Source organism: Coregonus lavaretus (genome assembly GCF_964263955.1).
Source record: "Coregonus lavaretus genome assembly, contig: HAP1_SCAFFOLD_2510, whole genome shotgun sequence".
NCBI classification, from domain to species: domain Eukaryota; kingdom Metazoa; phylum Chordata; class Actinopteri; order Salmoniformes; family Salmonidae; genus Coregonus; species Coregonus lavaretus.
Genome location: NW_028160364.1, coordinates 42,227 through 65,627, shown reverse-complemented (window position 1 = coordinate 65,627; position 23,401 = coordinate 42,227). Strand labels below are relative to the sequence as shown.

The 23,401-nt window shown below is 43.9% G+C and overlaps 3 protein-coding genes and 1 pseudogene across 5 annotated transcripts in view; 2 read left to right on the top strand and 2 right to left on the bottom strand.

Annotated features, from left to right (window-relative positions):
- Positions 1-280: 280 nt before the first annotated feature.
- On the top strand, positions 281-4,416 carry LOC311121897 (glycerol-3-phosphate dehydrogenase 1-like protein; annotated as a pseudogene). Its single transcript, XR_014615949.1, has 5 exons — positions 281-551; positions 1,034-1,142; positions 3,300-3,538; positions 3,980-4,080; positions 4,273-4,416. The product of XR_014615949.1 is annotated as a glycerol-3-phosphate dehydrogenase 1-like protein (transcript).
- Positions 4,417-10,387: 5,971 nt separating this feature from the next.
- Positions 10,388-12,425, bottom strand: LOC311121895 (uncharacterized protein KIAA1143 homolog). Its single transcript, XM_084196333.1, has 3 exons — positions 12,217-12,425; positions 11,714-11,855; positions 10,388-11,564 (listed from the first exon to the last, which is right to left on the bottom strand). Exons 1-3 carry the CDS (start codon positions 12,337-12,339, stop codon positions 11,341-11,343), a joined length of 489 nt encoding a protein of 162 aa, XP_084052459.1. The 5' UTR covers positions 12,340-12,425; the 3' UTR covers positions 10,388-11,340.
- Positions 12,426-12,524: 99 nt separating this feature from the next.
- LOC311121899 (transmembrane protein 42-like) lies at positions 12,525-13,890 on the top strand. The gene is made up of 3 exons (XM_084196336.1): positions 12,525-12,734; positions 12,916-13,062; positions 13,417-13,890. Exons 1-3 carry the CDS (start codon positions 12,555-12,557, stop codon positions 13,549-13,551), a joined length of 462 nt encoding a protein of 153 aa, XP_084052462.1. The 5' UTR covers positions 12,525-12,554; the 3' UTR covers positions 13,552-13,890.
- Positions 13,891-14,596: 706 nt separating this feature from the next.
- LOC311121898 (palmitoyltransferase ZDHHC3-A-like) overlaps positions 14,597-23,401 on the bottom strand; it is a 47,678-nt gene continuing 38,873 nt past the window's right edge. The window contains exons 8-9 of one of the 2 annotated variants that reach the window (XM_084196334.1): positions 23,068-23,198; positions 14,597-16,557 (exon numbers count right to left, since the gene is read on the bottom strand). In XM_084196334.1, coding sequence (XP_084052460.1) covers positions 16,351-16,557; positions 23,068-23,198 — 338 coding nt within the window. In that variant the 3' untranslated portion in view covers positions 14,597-16,350. Of the gene's footprint in view, positions 16,558-17,546; positions 20,121-23,067; positions 23,199-23,401 lie in introns of those variants that run through there. The other variant, XM_084196335.1, reaches the window with a different exon arrangement.

The following is a 23,401-nucleotide window of genomic DNA, read 5'->3' as shown; positions in this document are numbered from 1 at the left end:
CTCTCTCTTCACAGGGAATAGCTGCTTCCTCACTCCTCTCTCTTCACAGGGAATAGCTGCTTCCTCACTCCTCTCTCTTCACAGGGAATAGCTGCTTCCTCACTCCTCTCTCTTCACAGGGAATAGCTGCTTCCTCACTCCTCTCTCTTCACAGGGAATAGCTGGTTAGATGGCTTTCTTCCTTTTATCTTTTCTCTCACTTTGCCCTGTAAACAAATCGAATGAAAAACACGAGTGAACCAGTAAACCATAGTGATTTAGCTGTCTCCTGTCCCCACAGGGAATAGACGAGGGTCCGGAGGGCCTGAAGCTCATCTCTGACATAATCAGGGAGAAGATGGCTATAGACGTCAGTGTTCTAATGGGAGCTAACATCGCCAACGAGGTGGCAGCAGAGAAGTTCATAACTATAGACGTCAGTGTTCTAATGGGAGCTAACATCGCCAACGAGGTGGCAGCAGAGAAGTTCATAACTATAGACGTCAGTGTTCCAATGGGAGCTAACATCGCCAACGAGGTGGCAGCAGAGAAGTTCTGTGAGACCACCATCGGTAAGAATACCCCAGCCACATTTATCAACATAATGCATAGACATTTGTATACAGGAATGTAAAACGAAGCTGTGAAGTTATTTGATAACTATATGGCATGAGATATATAGTAATAATGTCTCCCGAGTGGCGCAGTGGTCTAAAGCTGTGCCACTAGAGATCCTGGTTCGAAACCAGGCTCTGTCGTAGCCGGCCACGACCGGGAGACCCATGGGGCGGCGCACAATTGGCCCAGCGTCGTCCAGGGTAGGGGAGGGAATGGCCGGCAGGGATGTAGCTCAGTTGGTAGAGCATGTGGGTTCGATTCCCACGGGGGGCCAGTATGAAAAATTAAAAATTAAAAAAATTATGTAACTGTAAGTCGCTCTGGATAAGAGCGTCTGCTAAATGACAAGAAAATAAATAATAATAATACAAAGCATGGCCAGAGATGGAGTGATAGGCTGGCTGTGTGATGGATGTAAAACGTGTTGCTTCACCAGACAGTAAGATCATGGAGAACGGCTCTTCAAGGAGCTCCTGCAGACTCCTAACTTCAGGATCACAGTGGTGGACGACGCAGACACTGTAGAGCTCTGTGGAGCACTGAAGGTAACGCTAAGACACTGTAGAGCTCTGTGGAGCACTGAAGGTAACGCTAAGACACTGTAGAGCTCTGTGGAGCACTGAAGGTAACTCTTAGACACTGTAGAGCTCTGTGGAGCACTGAAGGTAACGCTAAGACACTGTAGAGCTCTGTGGAGCACTGAAGGTAACTCTTAGACACTGTAGAGCTCTGTGGAGCACTGAAGGTAACTCTAAGACTCTGTGGAGCACTGAAGGTAACTCTAAGACACTGTAGAGCTCTGTGGAGCACTGAAGGTAACTCTTAGACACTGTAGAGCTCTGTGGAGCACTGAAGGTAACTCTAAGACACTGTAGAGCTCTGTGGAGCACTGAAGGTAACTCTAAGACACTGTAGAGCTCTGTGGAGCACTGAAGGTAACTCTAAGACACTGTAGAGCTCTGTGGAGCACTGAAGGTAACTCTAAGACACTGTAGAGCTCTGTGGAGCACTGAAGGTCACTCTTAGATACTGTAGAGCTCTGTGGAGCACTGAAGGTAACGCTAAGACACTGTAGAGCTCTGTGGAGCACTGAAGGTCACTCTAAGATACTGTAGAGCTCTGTGGAGCACTGAAGGTAACGCTAAGACACTGTAGAGCTCTGTGGAGCACTGAAGGTAACGCTAAGACACTGTAGAGCTCTGTGGAGCACTGAAGGTAACTCTTAGACACTGTAGAGCTCTGTGGAGCACTGAAGGTAACGCTAAGACACTGTAGAGCTCTGTGGAGCACTGAAGGTAACTCTTAGACACTGTAGAGCTCTGTGGAGCACTGAAGGTAACTCTAAGACTCTGTGGAGCACTGAAGGTAACTCTAAGACACTGTAGAGCTCTGTGGAGCACTGAAGGTAACTCTTAGACACTGTAGAGCTCTGTGGAGCACTGAAGGTAACTCTAAGACACTGTAGAGCTCTGTGGAGCACTGAAGGTAACTCTAAGACACTGTAGAGCTCTGTGGAGCACTGAAGGTAACTCTAAGACACTGTAGAGCTCTGTGGAGCACTGAAGGTAACTCTTAGACACTGTAGAGCTCTGTGGAGCACTGAAGGTAACTCTTAGACACTGTAGAGCTCTGTGGAGCACTGAAGGTAACTCTTAGACACTGTAGAGCTCTGTGGAGCACTGAAGGTCACTCTTAGATACTGTAGAGCTCTGTGGAGCACTGAAGGTAACTCTTAGACACTGTAGAGCTCTGTGGAGCACTGAAGGTAACTCTAAGATACTGTAGAGCTCTGTGGAGCACTGAAGGTAACGCTAAGACACTGTAGAGCTCTGTGGAGCACTGAAGGTAACTCTTAGACACTGTAGAGCTCTGTGGAGCACTGAAGGTAACTCTTAGACACTGTAGAGCTCTGTGGAGCACTGAAGGTCACTCTTAGATACTGTAGAGCTCTGTGGAGCACTGAAGGTAACTCTTAGACACTGTAGAGCTCTGTGGAGCACTGAAGGTAACTCTAAGATACTGTAGAGCTCTGTGGAGCACTGAAGGTAACGCTAAGACACTGTAGAGCTCTGTGGAGCACTGAAGGTAACTCTTAGACACTGTAGAGCTCTGTGGAGCACTGAAGGTAACTCTTAGACACTGTAGAGCTCTGTGGAGCACTGAAGGTCACTCTTAGATACTGTAGAGCTCTGTGGAGCACTGAAGGTAACTCTTAGACACTGTAGAGCTCTGTGGAGCACTGAAGGTAACTCTTAGACACTGTAGAGCTCTGTGGAGCACTGAAGGTCACTCTTAGACACTGTAGAGCTCTGTGGAGCACTGAAGGTAACTCTAAGACACTGTAGAGCTCTGTGGAGCACTGAAGGTAACGCTAAGACACTGTAGAGCTCTGTGGAGCACTGAAGGTAACTCTTAGACACTGTAGAGCTCTGTGGAGCACTGAAGGTAACTCTAAGACACTGTAGAGCTCTGTGGAGCACTGAAGGTAACTCTAAGACACTGTAGAGCTCTGTGGAGCACTGAAGGTAACTCTAAGACACTGTAGAGCTCTGTGGAGCACTGAAGGTAACTCTTAAGTACCCAGCCCAGCGTGTGTGTGTGTGTGTGTGTGTGCGTGCATGGTAAAATGGATACTGCCATTGTAGAATGGTAATGACATGGTAATAACCTATTACCTCTATGTTTTCGTCTCTCTTCCTCAGAACATCGTAGCGGTAGGAGCAGGGTTCTGTGATGGGCCGAGGTGTGGTGACAACACCAAGGCAGCAGTAATCAGACTAGGGCTGATGGAGATGATAGCCTTCGCTAAGCTCTTCAGTAAAGATGGCGTCGTCTCCTCTGCAACTTTCCTGGAGAGCTGCGGCGTGGCTGACCTCATCACGACCTTTCTATGGAGGACGCAAACCGACGCGTGGCCGAGGCATTCGCCAAGACAGGAAAGGTAAGGACAAACGTTCAACTCTACACCAGATCTGGGATGGTTAGTGCCGGCTGACTGACCACTTGTCAAAGTTACAAATCAAAACAATGTGTTGTTTCATTCAGAAATGTGAAGTTTTTCAGTTAGTAAACCGTATAGGCCTGACTCCTACATAGATACATGGTAATATGTCATGTATTGTCAGTTAGTAAACAGTATAGGCCTGACTCCTACATAGATACATGGTAATATGTCATGTATTTTCAGTTAGTAAACAGTATAGGCCTGACTCCTACATAGATACATGGTAATATGTCATGTATTGTCAGTTAGTAAACAGTATAGACCTGACTCCTACATAGATACATGGTAATATGTCATGTATTTTCAGTTAGTAAACAGTATAGGCCTGACTCCTACATAGATACATGGTAATATGTCATGTATTTGTCTCCCTGCTAGACTAGACTGGAGCAGGAGATGTTGAATGGACAGAAGCTCCAGGGTCCTGCTACCTCAGCTGAAGTATACCACATCCTCAAACAGAAGGGACTGGTGGACAAGTGAGTCCCTCTCTGTCTCTGATCGATCCAGATACAGTACCTAGCCAAATGTAGTCTGTCACTCATTCCACCTGTATTGCCCTGTGGTCCCAACCATGAGCCCAGACTTATGATGGGGGAGAGAGAGAGAGAGAGAGAGGTGGTTGCATCCTTCCATTTTAACCCTGTGTCATTCTGTTGTGTCTTTCCCAGGTTCCCTCTGTTTGTGGCGGTGTATCAGATCTGTTTTCGAGGGCAAGCCGGTACAGGAAATGATCTCCTGTCTACAGAGTCTCCCAGAGCACCTGTGAGTGCAGCTAGCTAGGTATGCTAGGCTAACCTCAGATATCAATCAGACCTCTATCTCTCCTCTCCAGCTGCTCTCCTCTGACCTCTATCCATAGAGGAGCTGTTCTCTCAAACAAGGGCCCGCCCTCCCTCTCTCCCTCCCTCCCTCCCTCCCTCCCTCCCTCCCTCCCTCCCTCCCCTCTCTCTCTCTCCCTCCCTCCCTCCCCTCCCTCCCTCCCTCCCCTCCCTCCCTCCCTCCCTCCCTCCCTCCCTCCCTCCCTCCCTCCCTCCCTCTCTCCCGACCGACCGACCGACCGACCGACCCTACCCTTCAAGGTTTAGGGACCAAAAGTTACAGAGTAGATGCTATTTACAGTATTGTTGTGTTAAAGTGATGAGCCTCGGCTGCTGCTAAGTGTCTATGGTGAATCAGTACCTCACGTTGACATACGATATCTACGGGTGGGATGTCAGTTTCCCTCAGTGTTATTGAACCGAAATGACCTCCGATGCTACTAGCCAGCCATTAGGGCTCAAAAGTGGCTCTATCTATGGACACCAGCCAGCATCTGTCTCAATTGCGCTTTTTGTGATTTCCTTATTGAATCATGCTGTCAAGACTTGACAATGCCCTTTCAGTTAGGGGGGAGGGTGTTAGAACATAATTACCTTTGTGAGAAGTCATTCGTTTCAGTGGCCCATTTCAAAATCGTTAGTTAGAATAGTATGGAATTACTTCATTTTTCCCAGAGGGAACTTCTGTCATTTTATACTGTTTCACTGACATTCACATCATTGTAATGACATTACTTTACAGTCAATCCCAATGGAGTCATCATTTGTTTTTACAAAGGGAACAAGTGCACTCGGGGAAAAATGAAAATGCAGTCCGTGCCTCACTAATTTAAATCCCCAATCATTATCAGTGGCAATTATAAAAAATAAATAAATACAATTGTTTGATGCATGCCAGCAAACCCACTACACAACACAACACAAAACAATACATTAATTGCACTATAACGGTCACAAACGGTGCCCACAAACTGTTAGGGCCTACATAAAGCTGTCCCAACAGCAGTCTCAACACCTTACCACCGCTACACCTGGCTATCAGCGGAGCCTTGTCTGGCAGCGAAACAGTTTATTCAGCCTAATTTACTGCCTTTAAAAAAACATAGCTGATATGGCTGACTTGCTTAAACAAATGTGGGTTCTACTGACAATTGAGATGTACAAACTATGGCATAAGGGGACGACGAGCGGATAAGAGGCAATCCGTAATATCGATTAAGACATTAATGAGCGAGCTAGGACGGACGTAGTCAATATAACTATTTGTTCAGCACTTTTGAAATGTACAGCGACAGAATTCAGAACATGGGCCGTTCGTACAGTGTTCTCCCTGTACACCAAGTCAGAATCGTAGGATAAATAAAGGGGGAATATAAGCAGACAATAAAAGCTCTTACAATATTCGATGATTACATTTCTCTAAAACAGGCTGTGCACCACCAAGTCAGAACAGTAGGCGAAATTAGGAGGGGAAACGGGACCAAATTATTAGGGTGAGGTACATGGGCTACTAACAGCTTACTACACAACATACACTTAGTATTACGTTCTTAGCTACAGTATATGTACACTACCAGTCAAACGTTTTAGAACACCTAATCATTCAAGGGTTTTTCTTAATTTTTACTATTTTCTACATTGTAGAATAATAGTGAAGACATCAAAACTATGAAATAACACATATGGAATCATGTAGTAACCAAAAAAGTGTTAAACAAATCAAATTATATTTCAGATTCTACAAATAGCCACCCTTTGCCTTGATGACAGCTTTGTACACTCTTGGCATTCTCTCAACCAGCTTCACCTGGAATGCTTTTCCAACAGTCTTGAAGGAGTTCCCACATAAGCTGAGCACTTGTTGGCTGCTTTTCCTTCACTCTGCGGTCCGACTCATCCCAAACCATCTCAATTTGGTTGAGGTCGGGTGATTGTGGAGGCCAGGTCATCTGATGCAGCACTCCATCACTCTCCTTCTTGGTAAAATATCCATTACACAGACTGGAGGTGTGTTGGGTCATTGTCCTGTTGAAAAACAAATGATAGTCCCACTAAGCCCAAACCAGATGGGATGGCGTATCGCTGCAGAATGCTGTGGTAGCCATGCTGGTTAAGTGTGCCTTGAATTCTAAATAAATCACAGACAGTGTCACCAGCAAAGCACCCCCACACCATAACACCTCCTCCTCCATGCTTTACGATGGGAAATACATATGCGGAGATCATCCGTTCACCCACACCGCGTCTCACAAAGACACGGCGGTTGGAAACAAAAATCTCAAATTTGGACTACAGACCAAAGGACAAATTTCCACCGGTCTAATTGCTCATGTTTCTTGGCCCAAGCAAGTCTCTTCTTCTTATTGGTGTCCTTTAGTAGTGGTTTCTTTGCAGCAATTCGACCATGAAGGCGTGATTCACACAGTCTACTCTGAAAAGTTGATGTTGAGATGTGTCTGTTACTTGAACTCGGTGAAGCATTTATTTGGGCTGCAATTTCTGAGACTGGTAACTCTAATGAACTTATCCTCTGCAGCAGAGGTAACGCTGGGTCTTCCATTCCTGTGGCAGTCCTAATGAGAGCCAGTTTCATCATAGCGCTTGATGGTTTTTGCGACTACACTTGAACAAACTTTCAAAGTTCTTGAAATGTTCCTTATTGACTGACCTTCATGTCTTAAAGTAATGATGGACTGTCATTTCTCTTTGCTTATTTGAGCTGTTCTTGCCATAATATGGACTTGGTCTTTTACCAAATAGGGCTATCTTATGTATATAGCCCCCCTACCTTGTCACAACACAACTGATTGGCTCAAACGCATTAAGAAGGAAAGAAATTCCACAAATTAACTTTTAAGAAGGCACACCTGTTAATTGAAATGCATTCCAGGTGACTACCTCATGAAGCTGGTTGAGAGAATGCCAAGAGTGTGCAAAGCTGTCATCAAGGCAAAGGCTCTCAAATATAAAATATTTGTTTAACAATTTTTTGGTTACTACATTATTCCATATGTGTTATTTCATAGTTTTGATGTCTTCACTATTATTCTAAAATGTAATTATTATTATTATTATTAGAAAATAGTAAATATAAAGAAAAACCCTTGAATGAGTAGGTATTCTAAAACTTTTGACCGGTAGTGTATCTCCCTGGCATATTACATAATTTATGCAGCAGCATACAATACATTTTTGGACTCACCTTGTTGTGCTGTGCTCACTTGAACAGGAAGGGGGCGCGGCAGTCCTTCATGGGCAAATTTCGTCATCAAACTTTGTCATCAAAGTCTGGCATTCTGGGAACTCTGAAAAAGACATTGTCGAATCATGATGACGTCAGTGATCTTCAGGTCGGAGCTCTAGAAAGAGGCCCGAGTTCCCGACTTGCAATTCCGAGTTGGATGTTCAAAACTTATTTTCCCAGTCGGAGCTAGTTTTTTTCTGAGTTCCCAGTTGTCTTGAACTCACTGAAATCTGATTTCCCAGTTCTGGGTTTACAGTTGTTTTGACCATGGCCAATGTTGAATGTTTATCCTTTTAAACTTGGAAAAGAGACCCTTAAACCTAGACTTGGGACCACACACCCACTCCACTGAATAGCAGGCTAGTGATTGCTTTGCAATGCTTGCAGTTAGCCACTGATTCCTTCCAAACCACTCATTGTTGAATTTGCGATTTCCAACTTGTTGTGTAATGTTTATGTCCAATACCGATGAGCACCGATACGTTTGATCTATAATTTCTCTTCATTATTTATCTCTATATGACAAGGATTAAAAGGGATTTGCCAGTAGATTGTCGACTTCATTCATGATGATGACTGCTAGCTTGCTAGCTAAGATTTTGAAAGTATGATGTTGACATGATCAGTCCAATCAAAGCTGCTGTAGATATAACATTTTACATTTTAGTCATTTAGCAGATGCTCTTATCCAGAGCGACTTACAGTTAGTGAGTGCATACATTTTCATACTGGCCCCCCGTGGGAATCGAACACACAACCCTGGCGTTGCAAACGCCATGCTCTACCAACTGAGCTACACGGGACTGTGGCCAATGACCTTGAGCCTTCTTGGATGGGCACTTCTAATGTAACTCTATGGCAGCACCCAAGGGGCTTGAATTTTCGAGCTCTACCCTTAGATTTGGCGGCTACGCTCCGTATTTTCCGCTGGCTGCCCCACCACCACAGAAAGCACTGAGCTAGGCTGAAACAACTGCATTTTTGAGCTGCCTTACTCAAGAAAGCAAAAAAGTTGTTTTGTTTGTTATATATATATATATATATATATATATATATATATATATATATATATTTTACATTGTTTGCAAACTGATATGTGACACCTAATAATGCCAAAAATAACATGCAAAACAGGCACCCCCTATAAAGGTTGGGCTCAATGAATGACGGGTCGCCACTGTTCATTATACACTCTGAAAAGTAAAGGTGCCTGGAAGATCCTTTTGGGTTGCCACACCAGCGGAACCTTTACATTTTAAACTCCTGGAACCTTTTTGTGACGGTATGGGTTCTATTTTTTAACCTTTTTAATGATATATTGTAGAGGTGGCAGCCTATCAGATTGAAGGCATGGCTTATTGGAGGCATTGCTTTCAGATAGTTATTTTCGGTCACCCGTTAGCGTAAATGCCATTCCTGTTCATGTTAAGTTTGTACACTGCAAATTAAAATGTTCCTTGAATATTTATGCATATTAACATATTCTAATATAATATTCATAATATTAACATTGCTGATTACATACACTAATAAAGCGGGAACTATTCCAACTTTGGGATTTGCACAGGTTCTTGAGGAACTCCAGGGGTTCCTCGAGTCACGACTAATTCTAAGAGTGTAGTGATTGACAGATACATTTGTGAATGGCAAGAGTCTAAAAACTATAGTACCTGTACCCTACTTCATTCAGGCGGTAGGTAGGCAATTATTTCAATGTGTTTTGTTTTTATACCATTATTAAAAAGGGGTTTAATTTGTTTCCCTATATCAGCTGATATGGTTTACTGACGTCAGGTATTGTGGGTCGATTATGATGGAAGATGCCTTTTACAGGTTCGACTGCCAGGGGCTTAGCCTGAGTGCCAGTTCGACTGCCAGGGGCTTAGCCTGAGTGCCAGTTCGACTGCCAGGGGCTTAGCCTGAGTGCCAGTTCGACTGCCAGGGGCTTAGCCTGAGTGCCAGTTCGACTGCCAGGGGCTTAGCCTGAGTGCCAGTTCGACTGCCAGGGGCTTAGCCTGAGTGCCAGTTCGACTGCCAGGGGCTTAGCCTGGGTGCCAGTCTGTTTGTGGCATCATGCCAAATCCTTGTCACTCATTGTCATGGCAATGACAGCAATGGAGTTGGCAAGAGCACCAACAGACCAGGTTAACAGGGACTAGGCCCATTTGGATTTGAATGTATTTTCAAAGGAGCATGTTCCACTACTTTAAAAGTGTATATACATACAGTATGTAGTCAGCCTACTTATGATCAGCATTCAGTAGATGATTAGACAGACCAACACGTTACAGCCAAAGGTTATGGAGTGTGGTTACTTGATATTAACTTTGCCTTTTATTTTGCTTGTGATTGTAACCTCAAAATCCATCCTTCTTATCAGTTTAACTAACTAGGTAACTAAATCAGTCCTCTGTGATTTATCATCCTGGTAACTAAATCAGTCCTCTGATTTATCATCCTGGTAACTAAAATCAGTCCTCTGTGATTTATCATCCTGGTAACTAAATCAGTCCTCTGTGATTTGAAGGGCGACATGTTCTCGTAAGGTTTAAATGTAAAATGTAACACTACTTTCTTTGGGAATAAAAATGTATGTCTCTGTTTTCACTGACCTTCTTCTGCATATTGTGAGAACTGTAAAGGTATTTGCTATGAGAAGCATTCTTTCAAAAGGACCTATTTACAGACCTGCTTTATACAGAACAAACTATAACATAATACTATTGTAAGGCCTTAATGTATTTTAATTGTTACATTTCATACTTATTCAACTAAAACCATCATTTAAAAAAACGCACACTACAATACAATCACTACAATACAATCACATAGCACAATCCAACACCTTGGCATAAACAACAATGCATTGTTTAACTTAAACATATTTTGAAGCTCCGTTGTCGAAGCTAAAACATATTTGTACATCCAATGAATTATTGACTGTAGAAGTAGAAAATTATCACATCAACGCTCCAGACTATATTTTTGACCAAAGCCACCAGCTCATGTCTTCCCATTAGTAGCTGTTTTCACAAGGGTTACCTTGATAAATCTTAGATCCAGACCCTGTGTTGGCTATATGAAAAGTCCAGAGGGTCCACTGAAGGACGGATGACTACAGTTGTAATGAATGGATAATAGGCCAACAGTGAGTCACTATACAATTTCCAACAGCAGAGACATGTCTCATAGTCGATAAAGAATAACAGCATGCATCTTATGTATCTAAAGATCTGATCATGAATGTGATGAAGGGCTTTGTTTCAGATACATGTCCAGATTCCACCTCCAAAAGAAGGGATGACCCGTAATGTCTAAGGATCTTAGTCTAGTGCAGGGTTCTTCAATTCCGGTCCTGGAGGGCTGAAACACTTCTGTTTTTTATTTCTACCTGGTAGTTAATTGCACTCACCTCGTGTCCCAGGTCTGAATTAGCCCCTGATTAGAAGGAGAGGATGAAAAACAGAGGTGTTTCGGCCCTCCAGGACCGGAATTGAAGAACCCTGGTCTAGTGGGACAAACTACAATGTGGAGCTATTCTATGTTGGGTCTTTTTGCCCATAGTAAAAGCCAACAACCGCAGTAGATCAGTTCCATAATCCATGAGTGGTTGATTGCTCTAGTCTGATGAGTGGTTGATTGCTCTAGTCTGAACTCTCTCAGTGAATTAGCTTCTAGTCCTCATCCTCATCCTCTCCGAAAGAGAGAAGACTCTTGTTTTTCACCTTCTTTTCAGACTTCTCCTTTTTCTCTTCATCTTCTCCTTCACTCTTTCCTTCACTCTTTCCTTCACTCTTCTTCTTCTTGCTAGAGCTGGCGGTGATGCCCTGGAACTTGTCTGAGGAGCGCTTCGTGGGCTTCTTGAACAGGATCTTGCCGTCCGCAGGAGGCTTGTCTTCTGTAGGCAGCAAGGAGAAGAGGCAGATTAAGTTCAGACACACAGTACAGACACACACGCAGTACAGACACACACGCCAATTAACACCAAGTTCCCTTGATAGTTTAGGCTTTTAAATCAGATTTATTTGTACAATTAATTGTTCTTACCTTTTTCTGTACCATCCTTTACCCCTTTTATCTGTAACACTTCTTCAGCGCTCAGATCTCCCTTTTTGAGAATGACAACTTGAGGCAACTCATCTTCACGATCACTGCCACTGTCATCCTCCAAGGCTGGCATCTCTAGACGCTGCAGGAAAGGAGACAAGGTTGAATATCACCATATTGACATCATGCCAGCATCCCTGTCCATGTTAAAAGTACACATATCTGCAAAAATAGTCCTTCATGTCAATGAAATATATATAGTAGTCAAGGAATTGAATTCTGTGAGAGAAAAACAAATATTTTGGAGGATGGTCAACTCTCTTGTAGAGTTAGCTAATTACGTTCCTTGACTAGCTGAATCAAGGTGTTAGAGCAGGGCTAGAACAACAACCTGCACATAGAGTAGCTCTCCAGTGGGCTTGCCATATATCCACAGATATACTGTAGCTCTACGTGCCACCTAGTCTATTTTCCATAGGCTAACTAGCACATTAGCGAAATACCTTGGTATCAATGGTGGGTCCTTCCTTAAATCCAACATCGTTCTTGAATTTCTTTAAAAATGACGGCTCTGCTGGTTTCACCCACGATACGTTCGCTTTCGGACCTTTATTCATCTTAGCCATTTTGATAGTTAGAACAAATGAATGAAACAAGGGAATTTCAGGTTGTGTTTAGCACGTCGTGTTTAGAATAACATTAAATCGTCATCACCCTGCGCCCGCTGAAGGTCACATGATCCCAGAGGTGAATCTGATTGGTTGAATCGAGTGGATACTTTTAGACAAGGAAGTAGTCAAATATGTGACAGTACAGTCTCTAGTATAGATACTAAATAAACATGATCTCAGGTGCATTTTATGCATCATTAGCGGGCTTTCTTGGAGCCGTTGCCTCCTCGTCAGCCAAGCTATCTCTGGGCTCAGACTACCTCAAAGGGATGTGTAAAACAGGGGTGAAAGCCTGGGCTCAGGATGGAGACTACAAGATTATTCAGGAGGAAACATCACCCTGCGATTGGGTGAATGTGTATCTATATGAATGTATCATTTTCAAATTGTGTGTGTGAGAGCGAGGGCGTGTGTGTGTGTGTGTGTGAGATACCATTCTACCAGAGACCAATAACAAGTCCTATTGTATTCCAGCTCCACATCCCTCTGCGGCTGCTGTTCCAACTATAATGCTGTGATGTGGTGTTTCAGCTCCACATCCCTCTGCGGCTGCTGTGTGGAGGACTACTGTTCACCAGTAATGCTGTGATGTGGACCTTCTTCTCCAAGGCTCTGAGACACTCCTCCTCCTCAGCCCGGGCCACGGTCACCACCACCGCATCCAACTTTGGATCCTCTGTGAGTAGGGCAACTGGTTGATATCCATCAGGGCATGTATTCATAAAATGTCTCAGAGTAGGAGTGCTGACCTTAGGATCAATTTCACCTTTTAGATCATAATAAATAATGAATTTTATGAATACGACCCCAGATCGCATCACTCCTCCTCTGAGATTCTTTATGAATACGACCCCAGATCTCAGCTATCCAATTTTATATGAACAACTCACTTACAGTACAGAACGTTGACCATAAGACCATAGTGGAACTACATTATTGGAGCAATGACATCTGTGAATCACTGTGTGGATATAAGTATTATTGGCTACTTATGTTGTCAATCCCCACTTACATCATCTGTACCGTCTTTAGGCATTCGTTGGGAAGCTGATCTTTGGTGAGACCCATGCAGCACTGTGGTGGGTGGGCATCTCTCTAACTCTCTCAGGTTTACTGGTGTTGCACAGATCGACTTCTCGACCAGCAGAGGCCAAGAAGGAAGAGTGAAGGACTGTCCACATGTGGAATAACAATACAACTGCATCAATCATCCTACTGTACCGCCTCACTGTTTCATCCTTCTGTACCGCCTCACCGTTTCATCCTACTGTACCGCCTCACTGTTTCATCCTACTGTACCGCCTCACCGTTTCATCCTACTGTACCGCCTCACCGTTTCATCCTACTGTACCGCCTCACCGTTTCATGCTACTGTACCGCCTCACTGTTTCATCCTACTGTACCGCCTCACTGTTTCATCCTACTGTACCGCCTCACTGTTTCATCCTACTGTACCGCCTCACTGTTTCATCCTTCTGTACCGCCTCACTGTTTCATCCTACTGTACCGCCTCATTGTTTATCCTACTGTACCGCCTCACTGTTTCATCCTACTGTACCGCCTCACTGTTTCATCCTTCTGTACCGCCTCACTGTTTCATCCTACTGTACCGCCTCATTGTTTATCCTACTGTACCGCCTCACTGTTTCATCCTACTGTACCGCCTCACTGTTTCATCCTTCTGTACCGCCTCACCGTTTCATCCTTCTGTACCGCCTCACCGTTTCATCCTACTGTACCGCCTCACTGTTTCACAAAAACTTTCTGGCTCAAATCATCTGGATTTCACGAGAAACATGTTCCATTATCAGAATGGGCTTTGATGGTGTCAGTCACACGTTGGATTTCATGGCATGTTACAACTGACGGTACATGGATTCTAACATGGCATGTTACAACTGACATGTTTCTATTGTCTTGCTGTCTCTTGGTATGATATAACCACGGTCTGAACACAAACATGGTCAGGCTTTCCTCCACTACACATTATTATGCAAACAAAGAATTTTGAATACTACCATTAAGATGTATATTTTATAGAAAATATTGTAATGACCAGTAAGACTAAATGCATATCAATTCATCGAAATAAGAGTTTTGTAAATAAACCTTTACATGAAATATCTTGTCACTTAATCTCTGACTGACATGTTCTTTATTCTGTAGTCGAGCTAATATGAGAACCAATCAATACATGGATAAACGAAGATAGCATCATTGACAACTTCCCTTTTATTCAAATGTTAGAGTAAACAATAGTGGTCCCATGATATGGAGCTTTCATTTGACTGTAGAAGTCCTCCCTGGTAACCATCGTAGTATTACCATCCTGTACAAAAGGATAAAGTGCAGTACAACCATTCACTACCATCTACCCCCCCTTCACTACCATCTAAACCCCCTTTGCTACTATCTAACCCCCTTTGCTATCATCTAACCCCCCAACGCTATCATCTAACCCCCCTACACTATCATCTAACCCCCCTACACTATCATCTAACCCCCCTACACTATCATCTAACCCCCCTACACTATCATCTAACCCCCCAACACTATCATCTAACCCCCCAACACTATCATCTAACCCCCTACACTATCATCTAACCCCCTACACTATCATCTAACCCCCCTACACTATCATCTAACCCCCATTCAATAAAATAGTGTTTGCGCTTCATGTTCCAGATTAAGACAATGATAATAAATGTATGACAGTTGTATGTTAACATTTGAATGTTATTGAACATTAATAATGGACTTTTTAGATAAGGCCCTTTAATTAAAACACACTTATAAAAGGTAATGTAATTCTCTGACATGATAATACAGACATAAAAAAAAAAGGTTAAAAACTGTTACCACCTGCATACCTTGCAGAATAAGGCTAGTAACTGTCAATTCTCAGTTTGACAGTTTATAAAGGCACTCAGGGAAGTAAGAGTAGAGGAAGGCCACAGACAGTCTAGATTCTGCACAGTCCACAGGTCACTTCTAGAGCTCTTCCCTCAACACAACTGAACCATGCAGAGCTGTGTATGCATGGGATGCTCTTGAGTACTGAAAGAGCACGTTTGGGTCAATCCAACTCGTCCCCGTCGAACTTACACCTCATTCACATCACCAGGGGCATAGACCTGGACATTTTGTGGGTCATTCTAAGGATAGAGCCCCTTTAAGGCTTTGGTCCAATCAGCAGTAGCACTGTAGGAAGACGCCACACTAGACCAGTGGAGTCTCAATAGAAATAGAATGAATAGAACTGGCGTCCCCATTCAAGCCTAGTCCAGACCCCACTCTCCCAGGGTGTCTCAGGGGGAGTTGGGATATGCAAAAAAACGAAATGTCCAATTCACTCATGCGTATAATACATACTTGTCCATGTGTGAAACAGGATCAATGGAAGCACCCTCCTGATCATTATTATTAAGTCAATGGCAGCATAATGGATCACAATACCAGGCATCCACAGGGAGTGTACCCATGAGTTAACCAGTCTAATGGCCAGGGTTATAACCAGGCATCCATAGGGAGCGTACCCATGAGTTAACCAGTCTAATGGCCAGGGTTATAACCAGGCATCCATAGGGAGCGTACCCATGAGTTAACCAGTCTAATGGCCAGGGTTATAACCAGGCATCCATAGGGACCGTACCCATGAGTTAACCAGTCTAATGGCCAGGGTTATAACCAGGCATCCATAGGGAGCGTACCCATGAGTTAACCAGTCTAATGGCCAGGGTTATAACCAGGCATCCATAGGGAGCGTACCCATGAGTTAACCAGTCTAATTGCCAGGGTTATTACCAGGCATCCATAGTGAGCGTACCCATGAGTTAACCAGTCTAATGGCCAGGGTTATAACCAGGCATCAATAGCGAGCGTACCCATGAGTTAACCAGTCTAATTGCCAGGGTTGTAGGTGCCACGCCCATTCTATTCGTTCTATTTCTATGGGAGTCTATGATACTAGACCAGTGGTATCTCTATGACGTCCTCCTCGATGATCTCCCCCTGTGGCACCACCACGTGGGCATTGGGATCCCTCTTACACTGGAGGTCAGAGAAGGGGCTGAGCCAGGATGGGGAGAAGGGCCCTCCAAATGCTGACTTCATGGCCTCCCAGCACGAAGTCTTCTCCCACCTGGCCTGCTCCCCCTTCAGACGCTCGATGCCCTGGACAGAGAGAGAGAACACAGTGAGCTGTAGACAGAGGGACTGAATCAAACATTTAATCATTTAGGGGGTCAAAATGTTCACTTAGTCATGCATTGGTTTCAATGGGAGAGAAAGTGAAAATGGTTTCCTGAACCCAGATGAACTCCCCTTGGACTAACATGCAGGCTCAATGGAGAATCCGTGGGTGTGGAAACCAGGCCATACTATTCTGAGAAGGCATGGACACTGACAGTGTGGTCTTTTCCTATGTGTTGGTGAAGTTGGCACAAAAAAACACTGCAGTGAACAGACTCCAGGCTAATTATGTCAATAAAAGACATCCATGCATCCCGGGTCTTAAACATAAACCTATAATGACTCAGGAGACAATAAGAAACGTTCAGAAAACACATGCATGATGCTTTGTTGTTTCAGGAAACTCATTCATTCCACAGTAACGTTAAGTGTGTACAGCACGACAAAAATGTAAGTTGCCTCCATTCTGTCTGTTGCAGGCTTACCTCCAATCCCATACCATTCAGATAGCAGCAAGTCTGACAGCCTCAGGGCTCAGAGAGACAGTTAAAAGCTTCACTAGAAGTGGTAGGAGACACATCAGTAACCAAAGCCAATGCAGAGTGAGGATAGATATACAGTGGATTGCGAAAGTATTCACCCCCCTTGGCATTTTTACTATGTTGTTGCCTTACAACTTGGAATTAAAACCGATTTTTTGGGGGGGTTTGTATCATTTGATTTACACAACATGCCTACCGCTTTGAAGATGCAAATAATTTTTCTTGTGAAACAAACAAGAAATAAGAAAAACTGAAAACTTGAGCGTGCATAACTATTCACCCCCCAAATAAAAATCCATTTAAATTACAGGTTGTAATGCAACAAAATAGGGGGCTGAATACTTTTGCAAGGCACTGTAGGTGCATGCATACAAACACCTATTGCAATGACACAATATAACAGTTCCTTGGAGAAAGATCATTAATATGGACATGAAAAAAATAACAGCTTTATTAAACAAATCGGAAATATTTATTATTTCTCTGCGTCAGTGTTGAAAAATATCAGTAACATGTCAGTAAAAAAAAAAAAAAAAGAACCATCTGTGTTAGGTCTTCACAGGCAAGACATGCGCCACAGCAGTGTCAGGTCGAATCCCAAATGGCACCCTATTACATTTACATTTTAGTCATTTAGCAGACGCTCTTATCCAGAGCGACTTACAGGAGCAATTAGGGTTAAGTGCCTTGCTCAAGGGCACATCGACAGATTTTTCACCTAGTCGGCTCGGGGATTAGAACCAGCGACCTTTCGGTTACTGGCACAACGCTCTTAACCAACTAAGATACCTGCCGCCTATTCCCTATATAGTGCACTACTTTAGACCAGGGTCCATAGGGCTATAGTCATAAGTAGTGCACTATATTAGGGAATAGGGTGCCATTTTGGGATGCATCCTCAGTTAGGTTACAGTCCTACTCAACAACCATCCATTCAAACTAAAACAGAATAAAACAGAAAGTAAAGAAAGATGCAGGAGAAGAACAATCCATTATCAACAGAGATTGAAAGAGATGTTTAGTCCAGGCTTAATCTGTGTCTGGGAAACCGGCCCAATTAAGTTTTTTTCAAGCATACAAAAGATCACACAAGAGAAAGTAAAACTTTATAAACTCCACTGATAGATACATCTCAGGAAAAGTGCATATTTGTCATGACTCATGATGTGTAACCAGCTTGACATATTTTGATGTTGATATTCAAGTAAAATTACTACTGCATAATCAGTTTTTGTTGGTTAATATTTTAGAATTTTACTTTGCAAAATATATTTGAACTGTTAAGTTAATTTTGTGAATCACTACTTCCCTCTGGTTTCCACGTCTCCTGAATAACTCAAAATTAAGTTTCATTCCAACATAAAAACGTATATTCTGGAGAAACTACAGAATACAAAATCGTCTTTTTCAAGTGCTTGGGTGATTGAGAACTATGCTGAATTTGGCACACATAGAAACTAGAAAGCAGGATCAATGAGTTACCGGAAACTTTCACACATGTAATATTCTGAAACAACTCCATGTTTTCTTGTTCCTAAAGAAGGATAAAACTTGAAAGTGGCGGCATGATATGCTGTAACTTTAACTTTCTTTATACACAAGAAAATATGAGTGTTTAACAAAGTAAGATGGCTAACCTACTGATCCTCAACACCCTATACTTCCACCTGGCTTTAAAAGCCTCTCAAACGGTCAACTGTACAGGCCTAGTGAAAAGACAATATGTGTTCCCTGTGCTGGGTTAGTCATGTATCAGAGAAGAATCACAAGGCAGGAGGGAGGGGTTTAGTTTTGACTGACAGGAGGACGGAAGGTAGCCTGAGTGCCAGATAGTTTTTGTGCTATTATGCCCACTCCTGACAAACTGGCACTCAAGCTAGAACTGGGGAGAGAGGGGAGACACGGAGGGGAGAGACGAGAGACACAGAGGGGAGAGACGAGAGACACAGAGGGGAGAGAGGAGAGAAACAGAGGGGAGAGAGGAGAGAACAGAGGGGAGAGAGGAGAGAACAGAGGGGAGACACGGAGGGGAGAGAGGAGAGACACAGAGGGGAGACACGGAGGGGAGAGAGGAGAGAACAGAGGGGAGACACAGAGGGGAGAGAGGAGAGAACAGAGGGGAGACACGGAGGGGAGAGAGGAGAGACACGGAGGGGAGAGACACAGAGGGGAGAGAGGAGAGACACGGAGGGGAGAGACGAGAGATACGGAGGGGAGAGAGACGGAGGGGAGAGAGACGGAGGGGAGAGAGACGGAGGGGAGAGAGACGGAGGGGAGAGAGGAGAGACACAGAGGGGAGAGAGACGGAGGGGAGAGAGACGGAGGGGAGAGAGACGGAGGGGAGAGAGACGGAGGGGGGAGAGGAGAGACACAGAGGGGAGAGAGACACAGAGGGGAGAGAGACGGAGGGGAGAGAGACGGAGGGGAGAGAGGAGAGAGACGGAGGGGAGAGAGACGGAGGGGAGAGAGACGGAGGGGAGAGAGACGGAGGGGAGAGAGGAGAGACACAGAGGGGAGAGAGACGGAGGGAAAAGTGATTCAGAAAAACAAAACAAATCAACAACATTCATAAGAGTTAAAACAAGTTTGAAAGTTTTAGAATATATATTTTTCTCTGCAACTCCACTTCACTTTTGTTCCCAAGCAACATAAAAACAAAAAACAAAATGTGGCAATTTAAAAAGCACGATCGATAAATTGTTCAGAGTTAGAGGGATTCCAATCCCGTTCAGCATTGTGAAGGAGTGCTGGGGAGGAGAGTCAGGGTGAGGTGGTGGAGGAATGGAGCGGTGTTAACACCTCTGTCTCAGAGTCTGCTTCCCCCCCGGGTGGCTATGCTCAGACCACATACTGGTAGGATTCAGCCTTCCCATGGGCCCTCCCAGATCGGGTCAACGGGATAAACCAGAACATGGAGAAGGGGTGTCCAAATACCGCCTTCATGTTCATCCACTTAGTTTTTTTTGCCCATCTTCTCTCCTCCTTTTTCAACTGTTCTATGCCCTGAAAACGAGAGACAACCAAACTTCAGTGTAATGTGTGTGTACTGTGAACCAATCAAACTACTTCCTCCCTGACTGTCATTATAATAACTGACGAATCACAGGACACCCTTTGATTTTTCCTTTTGATTTAAAACCTCTTTCACTCTAAAGTCAGGACGTGGCTTAAGCTATGACTACCTGAGCACAGACAACAGACTAAATGTCCATAGACTAATGTGCTGACTAAATGTCCATAGACTAATGTACTGACTAAATGTCCATAGACTAATGTGTTGACTAAATGTCCATAGACTAATGTACTGACTAAATGTCCATAGACTAATGTACTGACTAAATGTCCATAGACTAATGTGTTGACTAAATGTCCATAGACTAATGTGTTGACTAAATGTGTTGACTAAATGTCCATAGACTAATGTACTGACTAAATGTGTTGACTAAATGTCCATAGACTAACGGAAAGCATTCAGACCCCTTAACTTTTCCACATTTTGTTACGTTACAGCGTTATTCTAAAATTAATTAAATTGTTTTTTTCCTCATCAATCTACACACAATACCCCATAATGACAAAGCAAAAACTGGTTTTTAGAATTTTCTCCCCAATAAATAAATAAAATAAAAACTGAAATTTCACATTCACATAAGTATTCAGACCCTTTACTCAGTACTTTGTTGAAGCACCTTTGGCAGCGATTCCACCCTCGAGTCTTCTTGGGTATCACACTACAAGCTTGGCACACCTGTATTTGGGGAGTTTCTCCCATTCTTCTCTGCAGATCCTCTCAAGCTCTGTCAGGTTGGATGGGGAGCGTCGCTGCACAGCTATCTTCAGGTCTCTCCAGAGATGTTGGATCGGGTTCAAGTCCGGGCTCTGGCTGGGCCACTCAAGGACATTCAGAGACTTGTCCCGAAGCCACTCCTGCGTTGTCTTGGCTGTGTGCTTAGGGTCGTTGTCCTGTTGGAAGGTGAACCTTCACCCCAGTCTGAGGTCCTGAGCGCTCTGGAACAGGTTTTCATCAAGGATCTCTGTACTTTGCTCCGTTCATCTTTCCCTCGATCCTGACTCGTCTCCCAGTCCCTACCGCTGAAAAACATCCCCACAGCATGATGCTGCCACCACCATGCTTCACCGTAGGGATGGTGCCAGGTTTCCTCCAGACGTGACGCTTGGCATTTAGGCCAAAGAGTTCAATCTTTGTTTCATCAGACCAGAGAATCTTTTTTCTCATGGACTGAGAGTCTTTAGGTGCCTTTTGGGAAACGCCAAGTGGGCTGTCATGTGCCTTTTACTGAGGAGTGGCTTCCGTCTGGCCACTCTACCATACAGGCCTGATTGGTGGAGTCCTGCAGAGATGGTTGTCCTTCTGGAAGGTTGTCCCATCTCCACAGAGGAACTCTGGAGCTCTGTCAGAGTGACCATTGGGTTCTTGGTCACCTCCCTGACCAAGGCCCTTCTCCCCCGATTACTCAGTTTGGCTGGGCGGCCAGCTCTAGGAAGAGTATTGGTGGTTCCAAACTTCTTCCATTTAAGAATGATGGAGGCCACTGTGTTCTTGGGGACCTTCAATGCTGCAGAAAAGTTTTTGTACCCTTCCCCAGATCTGTGCCTCGAAACAATCCTGTCTCGGAGCTCTACGGACAATTCCTTCGACCTCGTGGCTTGGTTTTTGCTCTGACATGCACTGTCAACTGTGGGACCTTATATAGACAGGTGTGTGCCTTTCCAAATCATGTCCAAGCGATTGATTTTACCACAGGTGGACTCCAATCAAGTTGTAGAAACATCTCAAGGATGTTCAATGGAAACAGGATGCACCTGAGCTCAATTTCGAGGCTCATAGCAAAGGGTCTGAATACTTATGTAAATAAGGTATTTCTGTTGGTGTTTTTTTTTTATGAGGAAAACAAATAATTTAATCCATTGTAGAATAAGGCTGTAATGTAATGAAAAAGTCAAGGGGTCTGAACACTTTCCGAATGCACTGTATTGACTAAATGTCAATACACTGTATACTGAGGTCTAATGAACATCATTCCCCACTTCTGAGGCTCCATGAGAGAGAATACAGCCATATAAATGTTGTCTATTTCTAGGAATACAACCTCGCCCTAACTGTGTAACCTAGCCAACCTAGCCCTAACTACCCAACCTAGCCCTAACTACACAATCAGGCCTGAAGTTGCAGACAAAAAGATATTAGAGCAAGAAAGCAGAGTTAGTTTAGTTAAGAGTTTTAAAGCACATACATAGAAGAACACACAGAGAGATCTACAGTCTACTCACTACATGGTTTATGATGCTACAACAGAGGAAACGGATCCTCTCACACAGATACATGGACACGTTTCTTCATACTTGCTGACAGCAAACTCAACAGAGCATCAGCAAGCCTTGGCTGAATTTCATGTTCAAGTTTCAAGTTGAAGATTTCCTTTATATAGGAAAATCACTGTTACTGTAGAAACAAGACTAGACTCATAACTCCCACGAGGAGATGATCCAACTACAAGCAGAGCCTTTTATATACACACTCTCAGACACTAACTTCCACTTAAGTCCAATTTTCAGGAGACTAAGTGAACATTTTAGTAAGTGGAAGTTAGGGATTCACCTCTTTGAGGGTAAGCTGTTGTAGAGAGGTTAAGGTTCTTAGGTCATACATACAGTAGATAAGCACCAAAGCAACAGCAGTGGGGAGCAGACTAGGCTTAAATACACAGGTCAAATACTTGAGGTGCACTTGATTAAGTTTGCCTGTCCAATGTAATAGACCCAGCTGAAATGCCAATGGAATAGTCATGAGTGCAAACTCCACCCTGCACATCAGTCAAGCTAAATAAAGCACACCTAAAGCATTTGACATAACATTACGTATTTAATCCAGGTCTGATGAAGAGGAGGTGAAACACAGGAGAGAGGAGCATGGTGGTCTACTACTTACCGTCTCATCTGTACAGATGGAATGGACCTGAGTCCCGAACATCACGGAGGTGAAGAGGAGGAAGAGGAGGGCCTCAAAGCACAGGAGGATGAGGAGGATGACGGTCGCAGGAGGTGAGAAGGAACTGCACTCTGGGAGTTGGAGTTCAGGAGGGAGGGAGGGGGAGGGAGGGAGGGAGGGGAACACATTTACACTCACGGCACAGTGAAAGCAACATTTCTAGACGGGCTGATGTGGTCTAGGCAGCTATATGCTGGATGCTAAGCATATCGTACATCACAGTCTTTTCAGATAGATGACTGGAACAAATGGCAAAAGGTGCATAAAGTTGTCG